Source organism: Salarias fasciatus, chromosome 15 (assembly GCF_902148845.1).
Source record: "Salarias fasciatus chromosome 15, fSalaFa1.1, whole genome shotgun sequence".
NCBI lineage: Eukaryota > Metazoa > Chordata > Actinopteri > Blenniiformes > Blenniidae > Salarias > Salarias fasciatus.
Window position 1 is genome coordinate 3,703,759 of NC_043759.1, and position 20,394 is coordinate 3,724,152.

At 47.2% G+C, this 20,394-nt stretch overlaps 1 protein-coding gene across 1 annotated transcript; it reads right to left on the minus strand.

The window, feature by feature from the left end:
• Nucleotides 1-1,636: 1,636 nt before the first annotated feature.
• Nucleotides 1,637-20,394, minus strand: LOC115402257 (NLR family CARD domain-containing protein 3-like). Its single transcript, XM_030110770.1, has 7 exons — nt 20,383-20,394; nt 19,352-19,550; nt 16,280-18,083; nt 16,027-16,200; nt 10,978-11,151; nt 8,035-8,081; nt 1,637-2,590 (listed from the first exon to the last, which is right to left on the minus strand). The coding sequence occupies exons 1-7, from the start codon at nt 20,392-20,394 to the stop codon at nt 2,031-2,033; spliced, it is 2,970 nt and encodes a 989-aa protein (XP_029966630.1). The 3' UTR covers nt 1,637-2,030.

The window sequence follows — 20,394 nt, forward strand, 5'->3', positions numbered from 1 at the left end:
ACTAGCTAAAAAAGCATGATACAGCCCCTTTAAGTCCTGTGTTTGGGTTTGAGTCGTGTGTTTTTAACTGTTTGAATTCAGATGACCTTGAGTGACCTTCCATTCCTAAAGCAGAGGATTTAATCTGATGGGGGTCCATCCTTTGGAGCTGGAACAACTTCAACTTTTCCAACTTCAGAAGTGTTGATGGGAATGTTGGAGCGTTCTTCTAGAACAGGGCTCACTCTGACTCTAGATGTGGTTCCAACAGACTTTGTTCGACGGTTTGGAAAGAAAATCCTGGATGGAAGTTCAGAGTTTCTTCAGAAACACTAATTCATAAGGACCCATAGTTTAGGACAGATATGAGACAGGAACCTCACAGAACAACCAGTGTGTGTTGAACATGATAATAAATAACATTTTTCTGTCCAATATGTTCACAGGTATCAAGAAGTCACAAGCAAAAGGGAGATAACACGATGGCACATGTTAAATCCAGGCAAGTTTATTCATGTTGATTACTGATTCATCATTCAATAAATGGTTATTTTTTCCCCCTCAGAAACACTTGTTCATATCATCACAATGATCAAACAGAAAGGTCACATGATCACAAATAGAAGCAGTGAACTGAACTCGTGGGGAACCATCATGGAGCAGTTCATTCAAGCTGCTCTTCATACTTTTGGCCACCAGGTGGCACTAAAGAGGTCAGTGTTGAAAAGCTTCCATCCAGGCTTCAGAGCTTCAGAAAGCTTCATTTGTCCATAAGGATTAAAAAGAGCTTCACTTCCAGCCTGTCAGTAGACTGGCAGACTCAGACTCTCAGTCAGACTCTCCTTAAAGGGCGACTTCAGTTTTTTGACACCTGGACCTTATTTCTAGGTGTGTCATGCTCAGACAAACATTGTGCAGCACGGAGTCCTTCAGAAGTTATTTAGATCCAACCGATTTAGCCGCACTTAGCAGGGGTCACGGCAAGGGAACTTCAGCACGGGACATAATCTCTGCAAAGTCGCTCATTTCGGCTATATTTTTTCATCCATCGCCAGTGTTATCATAAAGTCAGCTCGTCCACCGTACAGTTTTCACTAACTTAGCCACAATTAGCTCGGATGGGAACGTTGCGGAGCTCCTCTCCCCAGCAGAGAGGCACTTTGGCTGGGCCTCGGCTGTCACGTCGCACGGGCGTCTGACTTCCAGGGCCGAGTTGGTTCGAGTCGAGGCCGAGGTGGGTAAACGGCCCAGAGCTTGCTCCACGGAGTCTCCAGAGGTCTCCAGGCTGGCCTGGCCACACCGCGCGCGGGTACCCGCCGCGTTCCGCCTGGATGTCTCTCCTCACCGAGGGTCTGCGGAGGTCTCCAGGCCGGCCTGGCCGCACCGCACGCGGGCTGCAGTGCGCCCAGGCCGGCTTGGAGACCTCCGTGTCCTCCCGGCGAGGGGAGAGACCCAGCAGCCGTGCTGTGGCTGCGCGCGCCGGCCTGGAGACCTCCGGAGACTCCGTGGAGTGAAAACTGTACGGTAGATGAGCTGACTTTATGATAACACTGGCGATGGATGAAAAAATATAGCCGAAATGAGCGACTTTGCAGAGATTATGTCCCGCGCTGAAGTTCCCTTGCCGTGGCCCCCGCTAAGTGCGGCTAAATCGGTTGGATCTAAATAACTTCTGAAGGACTCCGTGCTGCACAATGTTTGTCTGAGTGAGTATATGAGCATGCACACACCTAGAAATAAGGTCCAGATGTAAAAAAACCGAAGTTGCCCTTTAAATAAGTCCAGCTGAAACCAGACTGGTCCAATCAGGACAGGCTGGTCTGGACCAGAAGACAAACATCATACTGGGATCAGAAGAGTTCTTTCCTCATCGTCTCCATTGTTGCTGACAAAGACTTGAGGAGGTTAGAAAACGTCCTGAAACTTAAACTGACGACATATTTACAAAGTGTTGGAGGCTCCGTCTGTGAACCCTGCTGAACTCCACTGATGTTCTCTGGATCTCTGATTGGTGCTGACAGGACTGCTGTCAGAGACAGAGACCGTCCTTCCTACAGAGGACACAGACTCACTGAAGAACCAGAAGACCAGAGTGTAAAACCAGCAGACAGAGGTTGAGAGAATGTGGTGTTGAAGGTGTAGAGGTGGACCAGAGAGTCAGAGGAGACTCTGAAGAAGGACAGAGAGCCAGCAGGACAGTCCACATACACTGCTACTCTACCAGAGGAGGAGGAGGAGGAGGAGGAGGAGGAGGAGGAGGAGGAGGAAGAGGTGGATGTTATTCTGCCACTCTGCCAGACATTGTAACCTTCATCAGAGCAGCTCAGACTCCAGGACTGATCATTCAATCCAAACACACACTCCTTACTGTATCCTCTCCTTTTGATTCCTCTGTAACTCACTGAAATAAAAACCTTTCCGCTCCACTCAACCTCGCAGTAACATCGACCACTCAGATCATTTCTACACAGCAGCTGAGGATACCAGAAGTCAAATCTGTCTGGATGATCAGGATACGGCTGCCCTTCCTCCACACGAGTCGCCTTCCTGTTGTTGGACAGTTTGAGGTTTCTGCTCATTGAGTTTGTGTCCACTTCAAGTTGACAGAAATCTGATGGAGAGAAAGAGAGAAAAGTCATCCTCTGACCAGGGCGGGATTAGTAATTCCAGAGGCCCCTGGGCACTGAAGCTCACAGGGCCCCTTCCGACTGTAACCGAACTCCTGAACTCTCACAGCAATATTATGTATGTGTATATATATATATATATATATATATATATATATATATATATATATATATATATATATATCTATATTAGGGATGGGACGAGATCTCGCGAGATCGAATGCCGCGAGATTAAGTACGTTTATATCAAGGCAAAAACTCTTTATTAACTGGAATATTGACGGAATGATACATTACAAGGCGCACAGCCATATAAACACGTGCAAACCCCTGAATATGCTCATATTCATATTTAAAAATCCGGTCGAAAAGAACATGAAATACTGTTCTGCGCATGTTCTATCTGCAAGGAATCTTGGTCTTTTGAGTCCACAAACTACTTGTGATACAGTTTAATTGATACGACGTAAAGAAAATGTGCGGAAACGATCGTTCAGTTCTTCTCTTTTATTGAAAAAACGGTGCATCGCATCAATGAACATTTTACCACGTCTTACCGGCTCACACTCTTTTTCTAGCAGCATGCAGAGAGCCTGCAGCGGCTGCAGGCCTTCTTCCTCTGTGGTGTCTGTGTAAAATAAGGTTAAACATGCAAACAGCACACCTAGTGGCATGAAGTGCAAATGCAGTCATGGCGTCGTCTGTGCGCCGCGGTTTGAACGGGAATAGGGGTGTCGTGCCAAAAAGTGATTCCTTGCCATAAAGTGATTTCCGGTCTGCGGGCAGCTGAAAAGCGCAGCTTCTGTGGCTCTGCAGCAGTCTTAATTGGGCTCAAACAAGTTTGTTTCTGATCATCCAATGATGTTTATTTGTGTTTGATAGCCTCCTGTACGTCCAGTTGCCTTACATCGCTGTTAAATACCGGTAAGCCAGTTGACGATTTTAACCCGGCTTGTTGTTATGCTAATAAAGATGTGTACGGAGCTGACACGTTTTCTTTTCTTTTCTTTTCTTTTTTTTGCACTAAAACTGCCAGATTGCTTGACAGAGTAATTTCATCCCAAGCAGTGCGTCGTACGGAAATCACTTTCTGGCAGAAATCAAGTTTTGGCTGATTCCAGTCTGCGGAATCAGCTTTTAGCAAGCATAAGCTGATTTTGACATTGTAATGTCCCTTTACTCATTTTTTAAGTGGTATAAAGTATTGGTTTTACTCAAATGTTGTAAATGTGACTCTGCTGTGTTATATTAAATCATTTTGAGGCAAAATATCGATCCATATGCAATACCGCAGGCATGAATCAGCTTTTGACAAGCAAAATAAGCTGATTTTGACATTGTAATGTCCCTTTTCTCAATTTTCAAACCGTACAATGCACTGCTTGGGATGAAATTACTCTGTCGAGCAGTCTAGCAATTTTGGTGAAAAGAAAACGTGTCACCTCCGTGACATATCTTTATTAGCATAACAACAAGCCAGGTTAAAATCATCAACTAGTTTACCGGTATTTAACAGCGATGTAAGGCAACTGGACGTACAGGAGGCTATCAAACACAAACACAAATAAACATCACTGGATGATCAGAAACAAACTTGTTTGAGCCCAATTAAGACTGCTGCAGAGCCACAGAAGCTGCGCTTTTCAGCTGCCCGCAGACCGGAAATCACTTTATGGCAGATAATCACTTTTTGGCACGACAGGGGAACTAGGCGGTCGCCGAGGGCGCAGTGTAGAGCGGAGGGCGCCGTGGCCGTACAAGGGGCACTCCGACCCGACACTCCATGCTCCGACGCTGCATGTGAGTACCGCGCTGCCCCCCCCACCTCAGCACCAACCGCCCCCCCCCCCCCCCCCCCCCCCCCCCCCCCCCCGGTCTCGTGTCGTCTCGATCTCGTGGACTCAATCTCGCGAGACATCTCGTCCCAAGAAATTTGTGTCTCGTCCCACCCCTAATACATATATATATATATATATATATATATATATATATATATATATATACATATATACATATATATACACATACATGATAGATATACGAGGGTATACCCAAAAAAAACCGGAATTTGATTATAACTTTTTATTTATGACATTTCAAAATAAAACACCATCGTCGCCTTCAAAATAATCTCCATCCGCATTATTGCAGCGCTCCAGCCGTGTCTCCCACTTCACCAATGCGTCGTCAGACCCGCGCGTAATTGTGCCATTTTTTGCCGGCTGCGATTTTTCTGTCACCTCCTCCACATCTGCAAACCGCTGTCCCTTCAGCTCCTTCTTCAACTTGGGGAACAAGAAAAAGTCCACTCGAGGCTTCATCTGGCGAATAAGGCGGATGGGAGAGGAGATTAACCTCATTCTTTGCCAGAAACTGCGTGAGGCGCAGCGCCGTGTCTGCTGGCGCTCTGTGGTGGTGGATCAACCGGCTCCACTCCGCCACTACGCGGACCGCTTCCTCCTCACATCCTCACGGAGCGTCTGAGGACTTCCATGTAGTAGTCCTGATTTACAGTCTGACCTGGAGGGACAAACTCGTTGTGGACGATACCCTGGACAGCGGAAAAGCAGCTCAGCATTGTTTTAATGGCTGAGCGGACCTGACGCGCCGACATCTGGCCCTTTTTAAACCACCCGAACCGGGGCGGGGGGGAGTGAGGCGGGAGAGGACAGGGGGTGGGAGGGGTGGGCCGGGCGGTGGACAGGGGGGTGGGTTCCGGGTGGGGGTCGTCGGGTGGGGGGGGTTGGGGGGGGGGGGGGTGATGCCCTGGATCTCGGGGTGCGTGGCCGGAGCGCTGGGGGGTGTACTGGCCCGGGGTGGGTAGCCGCCCGTGTGGGCTGGTTCTCCCGGATGGGTCATGGCCCTCCGCCTGGGTGGGGGGTCGGCTCCTGGGCTCTTGGGCCTTGGGCTCTCGGGACCGGCTCCTGCCGGTCGTGGCTCCGCGGGGCCCGGGCCCCGGGACTGCCGGGGTCCCCAGCTGGGGCTTTCCTCTGCCCCGTTTCTGGACTGGAGCGTGGGCGTCTGCCTGGGGGAGCGACTTGGATCCGGGCTCTGTGATGTCCGCCGGCTGTCTGGGCTCTGAGGTAGTGATGTTAACCGTGACACCGAAGCTTCGAAGCATGTGTTGAAAAAATGAACCTCTTCTCAGTGGAGCTTTGTATCGGAGCTTGATTCGTTTCCTGATAATCACGTGATCCGTGACGTCTGAAGCTTCATTCGCGCACACCCACGTGACGCTTCAGCCGCTGCTTCACAGGTTTAAAACGCGCTGCAGCTGTTTGTGGGCTGTGGAGGCAGTTTGTGAGTTGAGAGAGAGTGAGAGACAGTGAATATAGATTTGATATGGAGCCTGTGACAAAAAGAGGACGTTCTGAAGTTTGGGAACACTTTGATTTCATTTCATTTCACCCAACAATGGTGCTATGAGCAAATGTGTTATGCCTATATTTTGTTCATTGTTAATGTTAGACTTTGAAATATATTTGGGGTGGTTGGTTGCCAGTTGCAACAATATGTCATATTGTTTTGTCAGACCAAATCCCTTCGTTAAAAAACATCCCTCATTTGTAATTTATTTTTCTAGGTCCAATGTTTGGTTTGTGGCCAGCATCTGCCAACGTCAATTCACTTCCACTATCTCTCATGATACCTAAATAATTACTGTGTCTCAAATGATAAGTCAGCTTGCTGCTGACTTGTTATGTGAGACACAGCAAATGTACTGGTCACTTCAAACACATTCAGTCATACATATGAACACTCTGCTTTTTCATCCCCATCTTTATTCAAGTTGGCCTATGAACAATAGAAATGCTGACATCAAAATATTAGCTATACTAGGTTTTAGTGATGTGGACAAATCATTCAATAATTTAAAAAATGTAATTACTCATACATCACATTCATTCATTCATTCAGCTCTGACACATGACATGCTTTCCTTGACTTTCACCACCAGGGGTCCTTGTTGGGCTCTGATTTGAAAAGCTTCGAGTACTGAACCTTTTTTCAATACAATTGTGTTGAAAGCTTTGTTGCTTCAGAAAGCTTCAGATTGCCATCACTACTCTGAGGGCCTCTCTGGCCTGCTTCTGGCCTTCTCAGAGGTCAGAGGTCATATATGCATGATCACTATCACCATCACTGTCACCATCATATTCACATGATCACGTTGATCTTTAATCACTCTTTACATACTGGGTTACCTTGTCTTCTTGTGGTGGTTAGACTAATGGTGATCTGTAGCAGACCTCTCTTGATGCACGCCCCTTGTTTACTACTAGTTACGACTAGCTATATTCAAAAAAAAAAAAAAAAAATACGGTTTGTGGTGTCCTTGCATTTCCCTCCTCCCCTACACCTCCTTTTATTTTTGTGGCCTGGTCTGTTCACTAATATGGTTCGGAAAAAAAGAAGAAAAAAAAATGTATGTATGGTTCTGTAATTTTCTGTGTTGGTTGTCGGCTCTGTTTCGGTGTTGTCTAGATTGGGGGTTTGGGATTGTTCTAGGTTGCGTGTGGTGCGTCGACAACACTGTTTTGTATTGTGACTTTGTATATAGGTTGTGCCCCCCCCCCCCCCCCTTTCCATTCTCCCTCTCTTTATCTTTCTCTCTTTCTGTCCCTGCTCTCTGAGCATTTCCGTCCCGGTCCTGTCCGGCAGCCATGCCGGATGCTCAGTCTCGTCCTGCTGCTAATATTAAAATCTGTTCGGATAGTAAAAGGCTACAATCATACAATATTGCACGCCCCAGCTGCCGAACAGGACAAGGGAAAAAAAAAAAAAAAAGGTAAACCACCCGAACCACTCATGGACCTGAGTCTTCCCCAGAGCATCATCCTTGTAGGCTTGCTGCAACAAGGTGAGTGTTTCTGCTGCTGTTTTTTCCCAGCAAAAAGCAGAATTTAATGTTTGCACGCTGCTCTGGCTTCCCAGTCAATGTCGCCATTTTGGAAAAAATCGCAGACCGCCGCTGCCTTCTGTTGCTATAAATAGCTCCTGACAGGCGTCAGTGTAACTCTCGGAGCTCAGATTTCTCACAGATGTGCATGAGGCTTACCTGCAGCACATCTGACAGCCAGAAGTCGAAACTCATTATTATTATTGTTTTCTGACCAAATTCCGTTTTTTTTTTTGGGTACCCCCTCGTATGTACATATATAGATAGATATAGACGTGGGAAGATGTGATGTGGTGCACTGATGGTAAAAACCTGTCATGGTTGTGTGTCTGACAGCTGTCAGTGGAGTGTTAAATAAAGGCCATCTCACACATACTTGACTGCTTCATTTCTGCTACATCCAAAATATATTCTTTTCGTCTTTTTTCACACACACACACATTGTGTCAGAGGCTCTGACACGTGATGGATTACTCCGTTCTGGACTTCCTGACACTTTGCTGTTTTGTCCTCATCAGTCAAACTTACACTTCCTCAGACCAGGTTTTAACCACTGCTCTCCACCATGGTCCACCCTGCAGGAAGAAAGACAGTCAGAAGGTTTTCTCTCCAACATGAGTCCTAACTGCTGTTCAACATGAAGCAGAGCTCCTCAGAAACAGGCTGAAAGAGCTCTGAGTCCACACTCTGGGACTGCTTCACTCAGGACAGCAGTCAGCTCTGGATGGATGGATGAAGAAGATGAAGTGATGAATGAAGCCCCCTCCTATGTTTCAGCTCACACTGACTCATTTCAAAGTTTCAAACTTGGTTCAAAGTCTTTGTGGAGACGTTTGGAGCCCGAAAGTGTCTCTGCTGCTTTGGATCAGTGTGATGAAGATGGAAACCTGTTGGCATGTTTCTGCTCCTCTCCTCCTAAAGACAGCTGGAAAAGGAGCTTTCAAAGGATCTTTCACACTTCTTGAGTTTTCACTGAAAGACTCAGTTTGACAGAGAAGAAGAGAAGTTTTGTTTTTCTTTAGCAAAGAGCTCCAACAGACCCACAAATATAGAGAAGTCTCAATTCAACCAAAACACACAGAAAAACCTGAAAGTAATGTTTCAATGGGAAGTGGGTGAATTCTCATCAGGATTTTCAGAGTAAAGAAAAAAGCAGCAGTTTGATCAAATCTTTCAAACTTCAGGTCCAGATGTCTGAACCACATCACAGAGGCGTCAAACTCTCATTTTTATCATCATGGTTCAAGTTTCCTTTGTACTTGTGTCATAAAAATCACTGTTAACAATAAGGCCTCATTCCCACATACGCGGTCACTGCGCGGCACGTGGCGGACGCGTTGACGGCGCGGGCGCTGGAGCGGCGGGTTGAGGTGTCCCTTTCTCACCAGCGCGGTCTGCGTGAGCGGGTTGTCCGCGGCAACGGGCTACTAGTGTAATATGTTTGAAGTAATTCCAGAGGCGTTTCGGGAGCGAAAGGATGTTTATTCCCAAGAGCAGGCATCCAGAAACGTGTATCAGCATCGGCAGTCAAAAACACACAACACAATGCGGCTTCGGTAGCGCTGGCATAGACCTATATATATAGATCTCTAGATATGTGTATCTAGATACGCGCTCCTCTCAACTGCGCCGAAATTAAATTCAAACGGAACATCTATCTGCATATATGACAACTAGGCCCTGTCTTCATTGTTTTCAATGGGACCCGCTCCAAGCCACGCGGAAAAATAGACGGAGCAGAACCCTGGCCTCTTGTGTAGACCAGTTTGTGGGCAGACATGAGCTCAATGCATAGAAAGCCTCGTTGACACAAGATGTGTGTTTATGCCATTGGTTTCAACGGGACGCCGCGCACAGCCTGCTCAAGTGTGCGCAGAAAAATAGACTTGATTTCTATTTAGAAATCGCCGCGCAGATTTGAACGGGCGACGCGCGGAGCCCGCGTGTTCCCCGCGTGTGCAGTGTGAAAGGACTGATCTGTTTGCATGCAGTTCTGACTTTTCCGCGCAGACACCGTGCAACTCGGAAAGAACCGCGCCCGCACAGCCGCGTATGTGTGAATGAGGGCTAAGTGGAGACATTTTGTAGACCAGGGGTCTTTAAAGCTAGGGTTGGCGATCTTGGAAAACTAGCGTTAGCATGTAGCATCTCCCCAAGGCTCCGCCTAGCTAGCTCCACCCAGCTCCCACCCCATTGGAGGAGCTCCCGTTGGGACGCTCCGTCCTTCTCAGCTTGGCAACGCACGCACTGAACCAGGGTCAGTGCACACCATTGACATGTACGTGTAGGGGGCAGGTCGAACGGCGAAAGGATTTGATTGGTTTAAAAAAAGGTGTCCCTGCAAGACTATTGGTTGCTATTTTTCCCATTTTACTCCTGCTGTAGGTAGCGGATATTTTCAGCTCTACTTTAAAAACATGCTATGAATTGCTTCCCATTGGATCATAAAGATCATTTTAACCAGTATTTAAAAAAGTGTATCTCATTCAGATCGCCAACCCGAGCTTTAACTAAAATGTTAAAGGGATAGTTCGGGATTTTTGACATGAATCTATATAGCATCCCAGTCAGCAGTGTTGTTCATTCACACACTTACCCCTGACAGTGTCCACTGTCCAGTGAGCAGAGATCCTGTCTGGTTTACGTCCAGAGGAAAGTAGTCCGGCAAGTTTGCTGGGGTCACGAAAATAAAGCGTTTTTCTTCTCAAACCAATATGTGTGCGAAAGAGTGATATATTTGCATCACAAAACCGTTCATCAGGAAAAAGTCAGACCTCGTAAACGCTTGGCACTATTTTCTCTCCCTTCATATCACTCCACGCCGTCTCCAGCTGCGGGCAGCGCGGAGATGCTAACAGCTAAAGCTGGAGCTAGCTAGCTCTTTACTAGCGGTAAACAAAGTGAAGCCAGCGCGGCTGCCCACAGCTGGAGATGGCGCGGAGTGATATGAAGGGAGAGAAAATAGTGCCAAGCGTTTACGAGGTCTGACTTTTTCCTGATGAACGGTTTTGTGATGCAAATATATCACTCTTTCGCACACATATTGGTTTGAGAATGAAAACGCTTTATTTTCGTGACCCCAGCAAACTTGCCGGACTACTTTCCTCTGGACCTAAACCGGACAGGAGATCTTCCACTGAGATCTTCACGACTGCTCTACAGATAGCAGAAGAAGAACAGAAAGAGGTGGATTTTTAGTGAACCATCATGTTTGTACCTGAGAGTCTCCAGACTGCACTGTGGATCCTCCACTGCAGCAAACAGCTTCTTCACTCCTGAGTCTCCTGGATGGTTGTAGCTCAGGTCCAGCTCTCTCAGATGGGAGGACTTGGAGCTCACAGCTGAGACCAGAGAAGCACAGCCTTCCTCTGAGACCAGACACCCTGACAGACTGGAGGCACAAACATGGCGTCAAGTTAACCAGGAAGAAGGAAGATCCTCCACATGATCAAGCAGCAGCTGGATCCTGACCTGAGAGCTTCCAGTTTACAGTGAGGACTCTCCAGTCCAGAAGATAGTAGCTTCACTCCTGAATCCTGCAGGTCGTTGTTACTCAGGTCCAGATGTGTCAGACTGGAGGACTGAGAGCTGAGAACTGAGGACAGAGCTCCACAGCTTCTCTCTGACAGACCACAGCTGCTCAACCTGAAGAAGAAGAAGAAGATCAGTCAGTCATGTGGAAAGAAAAGAAGACCACAAAGTGAGACAATAAGTCCAGTAAGTGAACTGCACCTCTGTGTAGATCTGAACTTTCTCTGGGACACTTTCATCTTAAGAATACCTGCCTCTTCTGATTTACCATTTTCCAGTTGCGACTGAAGAATGTTGAAGTTACACTGTTACTATCCAGAGTGAGAGTGAACAGATCCTGTGTTAACACAGAGAGCAGTGTGTAGAGCTGTGATGGAGCAGTTGGAGCCACAGATCTCTGAAGAACCTCCATCAGCTGTCATGGGACCAACTAGACCACATGTGTCAAACTCTGGTCCTTGATTTCCAGTGTCCTACATGTTGCACTTCAAACACACCTCACTTTAATGAGGACTCAATATTGGGCTTCTTGAGAAGCTTGGTGAAGACACCATCATGAGATGTCGGTGAGTTGAAGCAGGGAGATGTCTAACATTCAGGACTGTGGACCTCGAAGACCACAGTTCAACACCAATGAAGGAGACAATCCAGAGATGAAAGAAGGTTCCCACCTGAAGATCCTGGAGACATGTTAGTAATCACTGCTCATTGGTCTGTAGTTCAGCTTTAGATCTTCACTACATGCAGATATTTTCACAAACTCCAATCTTCTGTTTCTTGTTTATCTGATGCTCTGAAACATCTTTCACTTCTGGGAGATACTGGCTCAGTTTACGTACATGGGCATTTTTTTTTCAATCTGTTGAAAACAATCATATTAAATGCAAATTTGATCCACGTTCATCCTCGTATACCAGGACCCTGGGTGAAGCGGATTGTATGGCGTCCTCCCAAATGGAAAACATATCATTGACCTGCACATCAGGTCTCTCAGGGAATTTCCAGGTTCTGATCTTCAGCTTTGCAGTCAGCAGTCCTCAGTGATGAGCAGTGTGTTTTTATGCTGGATATCTGCTCACAGAGTGTTCAACCATCTCCATGATATGCTGCCTGAAGAGCGAGCGCTCCTTGGCAGGTGTCCCGGTCTGCCCTGTACTGCCGGGCTTGCCTCCACCTCGCCATGTGAGCAGGGCTCTTCCGGCCAGCGTCCCGGTGTTGAGCCGAATTACACACCGTCTGCTGGTCCTCTGCTCTGCCGGTCACGGCAGTCGACCATGGAGCTCTTTGACCAATTTGCTGTTGAGCGATTTGCAGCCTTCTCTCCTCTCCAGTGTTTGCTCTCTCAGGGTTTTGATTAAAATGTTTTTCTCAACCACCGTCCAGTTCTGCTGGTGTTTGACTTTCCTGCTTCCTGTTTACTGCCCACGTCATCACGTCGCTACGTACGAGGGAACACAAGCACAGAACCAATAATCCGCCTGAACAATCCGCTCCACTGTCAGCAGCTGTTTATACAGTATGAGACACAAGCAGATTATCAATAGGTGTAGACGACCTTGTAAAATATCTGCTGCTGTGACCTGCTCCTCTCCTCCACCCAGCGGCTGCTCCACCTCTGCTGACCTGCCGGCCTTAACTGTGGAGGAGGTGCGTGTGGAGCTGAGGAGGCTCCATGGACGGAAAGCTGCAGGGCCTGATGGGATATCACCACAGCTGCTGAGGGAGTGTGCGTCAGAGTTGGCTGTGCCTCTCCAAACCATCTTCAATCGGAGTCTTCAGACTGGATGTGTCCCTGCATTGTGGAAGACCTCATGCCTTGTCCCAGTGCCCAGGGGGGCCAGGCCTGCAGGGATGAGGGACTACAGACCAGTGGCCCTAACATCCGTGGTAATGAAGACTTTTGAGAGGCTGCTGCTCCGGCTGCTCAAACCTCAAGTGGAGGGCGCTGGAGCCCCTTCAGTTCGCCTGTCAGGACAGCATGGGAGTGGACGATGCGGTCTTGTTTATGGTCCATCGGGCGCTCTCCTCTCTGGAGGGAGCTGGAGGCTGTGAGGTTGATGTTTTTCGACTTCACAAGTGCCTTTGAGACCATCCAGCCTCAGCTACTGAAGGGGAAGCTTGAGAGGATAGGGGTGGATCCTCTCTTTGTTCACTGGATCCACAACTATCTGACTCTGAGGTAACAATACGTCCGGCTCGGGGGGTGTGTATCTGGGACCCTGATGAGCAACACTGGTGCACCGCAGGGGACTGTACTATCTCCCTTTCTCTTCACACTGTACACTGCTGACTCTGCTCAAAGATCTCCTGCGTGTCATGTGCAGAAGTATTCAGATGACACTGCAGTTGTGGCATGTGTGAAGGGTAGGGATGAAAAAGAGTACAGGGAGCTCATGACGGGATTCACCACCTGGAGCAGGGACAATGGTCTTATTCTGAACACCTCTAAGACGAAGGAGATGATCATTGACTTTGGCAGGAAGCCTCTCATCAACCTGTCATCATCAACGGAGAGAGTATTGAGGTTGTTCACACCTACAGATACTTGGGTGTGCACCTTGACCACAGACTGGACTGGTCAGAGCAGCTCGGCCCTGTATAAGAAAGGACAGAACAGGCTGTTTTTCCTGAGGAGACTTAAGTCCTTTGACGTGTGTGGTGACATGCTGTACATTTTCTACCAGTCTGTTGTTGCAAGTGCTGTTTTCTTTGGGGTTGTCTGTTGGGGTGGCAGTATGACAAAAAGAGACAGCAATCGGCTGGACAGACTGATCAGGAAGTGTGCATCTGTGATGGGGAGGAAGGTGGACTCTGCTGGTGGAGTCTTGGAGAGGAGGATGAGGGCTCTAATGCAGGGTATCTTGAGGAACCCCAAACATCCACTGCAGGACACAGTCGCAGCTCAAAAGAGTGGCCGGAGTAACAGGCTGCTGTCACTGTGCTGCAGAACCGAGCGCTTCAAGAGGTCGTTCATCCCCTCAGCAATCAGGCTGTTTAACAGATGTGCCTGAGTCGAACCGAGTACATTAGCACTATTTTATTGTACTTCTGTTATTTATTTGCGCGCGAATGATTTGTGTGTGCTGCTGGACACCTGAATTTCTCCCTTTGGGAGATTAATAAAGTTTTATCTACCAATCTATCTATCTATCTATCTATATAATCCACTCCGAGTGACGCAGATCCACTCAGGTGTTTATATGACTCATTTACAATCCGCTTCACCTGACAATCCTATCATAAGGAGGATTTTTGGCTCATGTAAACATGTTGATGAACCAATTCATGACTTTGTCAAGAACACATCATCCTGACAGTTTCTCTAAGAACTTCTTGAAACCCTTGATGCTCACACACACACACACACACACACACACACACACACACACACACACACACACACACACACACACACACACACACACACACACACACTGTGCTCCCGCTGAGCCTCAAAAAAGCACAGACAGCTGCAGCGATTTCTGCGGTGAAACGTTCCTCATTCCTCATTCCTCATTATTTGCCATATTGAACTCGGCCGAATTATCAGAAAAATCACGAGGAAAATGCTGGTATGAGGCACAAACGCGAATAAGGAATAAGGAGCGCAAATATGAAGAAAATGAAAGTGAAACTTAAATCGCGTGTTTTGTCGGTGCAGCATTTCGGCCAGCTGGGCGTTTTTCAGGCACGCAAAATAAAGTACATTTCCCTTCAACACACAATCTGGTTTAGTAAAGGTAAGTATGAGGCAAAATTTGGCGTGACTGAATTTAGGCTGTCTTGGAGATAGGATGAAGTTTGAGGAAGTGAGCGCAACTTCTATTTTTCATCTGCTCTGTTATTGGTGGTGGTGGTGGTGTGTGTGTGTGTGTGTGTGTGTGTGTGTGTGTGTTGGGGGGCAATCGTGGTAAAGACTTGGTATTTTAAGCTATTATAAATCACATTTGAAGAATTGTAAAATTATTTACGGAACACACACACATTTTGAAAAAAGGGCAAACTGGCCCATTTAGCGCAATTCCTTAGTTATTTCGAACAGCATACTTACTTTTTTTATGAGAGCGAGCTATTGTCCAGAGGTGAGTCGGGGAAGGTTTTCGGGACGAACACAATGGAAGTGGGTGGTATTTTTGCTTCCCCTTGTCAAACTCATCAAATACACAATCCAACAACCCCAAAACACTTTGGTGGACACGTTATAATCCGCACATTCACTACGCTGTGAAATATTAATGCAAAATTACGAGATTGAGTTGCTTTTGCGAAGATTGCTAAAACGGAACTACTTACTAAACATGGCGTCTGGGCGTAGTGATTTCAAAAGCAAAACTCTTTCCCAGCATTTGCTTCAGTGTCGAAACGCGACAATATTATTTGTTGGTGTTCCACAGCGTAGTGAATGTGCGGATTATAACGTGTCCACCAAAGTGTTTTGGGGTTGTTGGATTGTGTATTCGATGACTTTGACGAGGGGAACAAAAATACCACCCACTTCCATTGTGTCCGTCCCGAAAACCTTCCCCGACTCACCTCTGAATAAACAACAGCTCGCCCTCACAAAAAAAGTAAGTATGCTGTTCGAAATGACTAAGGGATTGCGCTAAATGGGCCAATTTGCCAAAATGTTGAAGTATCCCTTTAAGCATTTATCATCAGATTTCTTTCATTGTTGGTCCATATCCGTACATTTGCAAAACCAGCATAATACAAATCATCGACTGGAAGATTCTGGAAGACTCCAATGTTTTTCAGCCTAAACACAGTCTGTAGCAGATCACAGTGACATGTTGTCATCACACAGCACAGTGAGTGGATTTTGTGTGGCTGCTACTCTCCAGCTGACCTGACATTGAAAACGTTACTGGTTACTTTGTGATTTCATTTACTTTGTGCACAAACATGGCATCAAGTCAAGAAGGAAGAAGGAAGATCCTCCACATGATCTGCACCAACATCAACCTGATCAAGCAGCAGCTGGATCCTGACCTGAGAGCTTCCAGTTTACAGTGAGGACTCTCCAGTCCAGAAGACAGTAGCTTCACTCCTGAATCCTGCAGGTCGTTGTTACTCAGGTCCAAATGTGTCAGACTGGAGGACTGAGAGCTGAGAACTGAGGACAGAGCTCCACAGCTTCTCTCTGACAGACCACAGCTGCTGAACCTGAAGAAGAACCAACAATGAAAACCAGATCAATGTTTGTCATGACTCAGTTCTACATATTTGTTCATAAGCCACGTACAGAGCTTTGTTGGAGGCTTTGACCACTGGAAGCAGCTTCAGAAGAGCCTCCTCTGAAACAGAGTACTTCTTCAGGTCAAACTCCTTCAGATCTTCTTCTGATGACAGTAAGATGAAGACGAGAGCTGACCACTGAGCAGGAGACAGTTTGTCTGTGGAGAGACGTCCTGATCTCAGAAACTGTTGGATCTCCTCCACCAGAGAACCATCATTCAGTTCATTCAGACAGTGGAACAGATTGATGCTTCTCTCTGCAGACAGACTCTCACTCAGCTTCTTCTTGATGTACTTCACTGTTTCCTGATTGGTCTGTGAGCTACTTCCTGTCTGTGTCAACAGACCTTGAAGGAGACTCTGGTTGGTCTGCAGTGAAAGACCCAGGAGGAAGCGGAGGAACAAGTCCAGGTGTCCATTTGGACTCTTCAAGGCCTCGTCCACTGCTCTCTGATGGAGATGGTGGAGATTAGGTTTCTGCATCCAAATATTTGACCACCAGGAGGTTTGCTGTTGTTCTTCCAGCAGGTTGATTCCAGACTTGATGAAGGTCTGATGGACATGAAGAGCAGCCAGAAACTCCTGAAGGCTCAGATGGATGAAGCAGAACACCTTGTCCTGGTACAGGCCGCTCTCCTCTCTAAAGATCTGGGTCAACATTCCTGAGTACACTGAGGCTGCTCTGAGATCGATGCCACACTCTGTCAGGTCGGGTTCATAGAAGATCAGGTTTCCTTTCTGCATCTCCTCAAAAGCCAGTTTTCCCAGAGACTCTATCATCTCCCTGCTCTCTGGACTCCAGTGTGGATCTGTGGCAGCTCCTCCATCATACTTGACCTTCTTGACTTTGGCCTGGACCACCAGGTGGTGGATGTACATCTGAGTCAGGGTCTTGGGCAGCTCTCCTCCCTCTCTGCTCTTCAACACCTTCTCCAGAACTGTAGCAGTGATCCAGCAGAAGACCGGGATGTGGCACATGATGTGGAGGCTTCGGGAGGTCTTGATGTGGGAGATGATCCTGCTGGCCTGCTCCTCCTCTCTGAACCTCCTCCTGAAGTACTCCTCCTTCTGGGGGTCAGTGAACCCTCGGACCTCTGTCACCCTGTCCACACAGTCAGCAGGGATCTGATTGGCTGCTGCAGGTCGTGTGGTGATCCAGAGGTGAGCAGAGCGAAGCAGTTTCCCCCTGATGAGGTTTGTCAGCAGAACATCCACTGAGCTGGACTCTGTAACATCAGTCAGGAACTCAGTGTTCTGGAAGTCCAGAGGGAGTCGACACTCATCCAGACCGTCCAAGATGAAGACCACCTGGAAGTCTTCAAAGCTGCAGATTCCTGCTTCTTTGGTTTCAGTGAAGAAGTGATGAACAAGTCCCACCAAGCTGAACTTCTTCTCCTTCAGCACATTCAGCTCTCTGAAGGTGAATGGAAATGTGAAGTGGATGTCCTGGTTGTCTTTGTCTTCAGCCCAGTCCAGAGTGAACTTCTGAGTCAGGACTGTTTTCCCAATGCCAGCCACTCCCTTTGTCAGCACTGTTCTGATTGGTTGAGATCTACCAGGTGAGGCTTTGAAGATGTCTCCTGGTCTGATGCTGGTTTCTGCTCTGTCTGCTGTCCTGGATGCTGTTTCAATCTGTCTGACCTCATGTTCCTCATTGACCTCTGCAGTCCCTCCCTCTGTGATGTGGAGCTCTGTGTAGATCTGGTTCAGGAAGGTGGACTCTCCTGCTTTAGAGACTCCCTCAAACACAGACTGGAACCTCTTCTTCAGGCCACATTTCAGCTTCTGTTGGCAGACTCCAGCAGAAATTCCTGAAAATAAAACAAATAAAGAGTTTGGGTGTGTTTGACATTGAATGTGAAGATTCAAGTGTGTTGTTCATATTTCTCCTACATCAGATCCATCCAGCTCGTCAGTAGAGACCAACCAGGCTCTGATCTGATGGAGATGGTTGCATGACAGTAAGAGCAGAGTTCAGAAAGAGACATGAGACCATTGTTGTCTCCATATTTAATGATTGGGGATGTGGACTTGTGGGAGTTGGCTCCCCTTCCTGTTTCCTGTGCTCCCTGTACGGGTTGTTATCAGCTGCTTTGAGTGGAGCTCTTCAGCTCTCAGCTTCAGGGCTCATTCAGAGTCAGAACCTGACTTGACCAGTTCTTTGTTTCCATGAGCACCTGTACAGCATGCATGTAAGATGGACGAAATACGCTTTCACTCACCAAAGCTGAGGGCTCACTTTAAAGGAAAGGTGGCACAGCAGATCTTCTTTTGGATACACTTTTCAATGACATCAGCTCATTTTGATTTCCAATTGTTTGCCATAGCAGCACTGATGTGTGATGGCTCCCTCAATCCATCAGTCACTAATCAGTACCTGTCTACATTGGCAGAAGTCAATCAGCTCTCAATTTGAAAATGACGTAGTGGTCGGTCTCAAAACTGATCTGACAGAATACTTGACTACAAAAAGATTTGAGAGCTGCAACCCTATACTGCTTCACATGTCAATCTGGGATTTCACTCGGCAAATCCGTTCGGGGAAGGAGGGACTTGCTGTAGAACTCTTTGTGTTCATTGGATGGAAGGACACAGTGCACCTGCCTCACCATGTTTGGTTTCAGCCAATCACCGCAAAGAAAAAAAATTACGTCGACAGCATGCACCCGGCAAGTGAATATCAACAATCACGCCCACATTGGATAGAAAGTGAGATTCGTGACAAGATGTCGAGTGATTGTTGCGCTAGTCATGCTAATATTATTAGCAGTCCGTCGCTTCCTGCTTTCGTCAAACCTTCATGTCCCGCCCTAAACGACGCGTGATTGATCCGAAGAAAAAAATCCGAGCCCAAGCACATGAGCGCGAGCGGTACAAGATGGATTCTCGTGGTGTGTGAGAACAAAAACCACGACAATTCAGCTTGCCTGCAAGGTTACTGTTTCACAGTTTCTGTCTGACCTGGAAATGAACTCTGATCTTTAGTGTAGACTCTGTCTCTGCTCTCCAGTCACTCTTCTACCTGAAAACATTTCTCTGTTTCGTCTCCATCCTGTGAAATGAGATCAAATCCTCTTACTGCTCCACAGACGCTCAGCCAGCTCCTCCTGCTTCATCCTCCTCAGGAAGTCCAGTGTGATCCTCACTAATGACTCTCTGCTGCTCCTCTGCTCTTCATCCTCGTCCTCTCTCTCACTCTCTGAGCATGCTGGGTAATCTGGACTCAGGAGCTTCTTCATCTTCTTCAGCTCCTCCTTCATGAAAATCACCATGTTGTCCTCCAGCAGCTGGAACAGAGAAACATCTGGAGTTAGACAGATGGAGATGTGAGTGTAAATCCAGGATGGACAACATGTGAAGCAGAGTCAGACTTCATGTGGATCTCCAGCAGAAACAGCTTCAGCATCAGTGAAGGCTGGAAGCTGGATGAAGGTTGGACTGTTTCACTTTGGACCTGAATGGATCTAAGAAGCTGAGAGTCTGCTTCATGTTTCAGCTGGAAGTCACCACAACTTCTTCTGTCTCACTGATGTGACAGTAAAGTGTTGAATGGAGACTTGTTCTCACCATAAAGATGAAGTCCAGATGTGTTTGATGCTGAGGGGCGGAGCCTCCACGGAGAACCTGGGAGCTCTGCTGGCTGACGCTGCAGAAACATGTTGACTTTGTTCAAGCTGCTGTTCTGATGATGAATCCTGACACAAACACTGATCCTCACCCCTCATCAGCAGGTCCAGGTCCTGATTTAAATGAAATGGGTTGCACCCTGGATCCGTCACTCTTCAGGGACACACAGCTGGATGGAAACTCAGGGTCAGAGCTGAAAACAAACACAACATCAGGAATAGACTGAGTGGAAAAATGGGAGGAAGATTGGAGGATGAAGGTAAGAATTGAGAGTTTCAGACTGATGATTCTCTGACTGAGAACTATTGAACTGTTAGAAGCTTTTGCGGGATTTTGGTTTCAATAACATAATTTCATCAGTAAAGACATGTTATTCAGAAAACAATAGGAAATAAAACTCACTGTCCTCTGAAATTTATTACTTCACCCTTGGACCAGTCACTCTTCAGGGACACACAGCTGGGTTCAACTTCAGGCTCTGACCTGATAGAACAT

Bases quoted from the DNA above. Each gene is read 5' to 3' on its own strand.
- LOC115402257 (XM_030110770.1), bottom strand. The intron at 11,152-16,026 runs GTCAGGATCCAG...CTTCTTCTTCAG, and splicing joins TGTAAACTGGAAGCTCTCAG to GTTGAGCAGCTGTGGTCTGT. The intron at 8,082-10,977 runs GTCAGGATCCAG...TTCTTCCTGCAG, and splicing joins TGTAAACTGGAAGCTCTCAG to GGTGGACCATGGTGGAGAGC.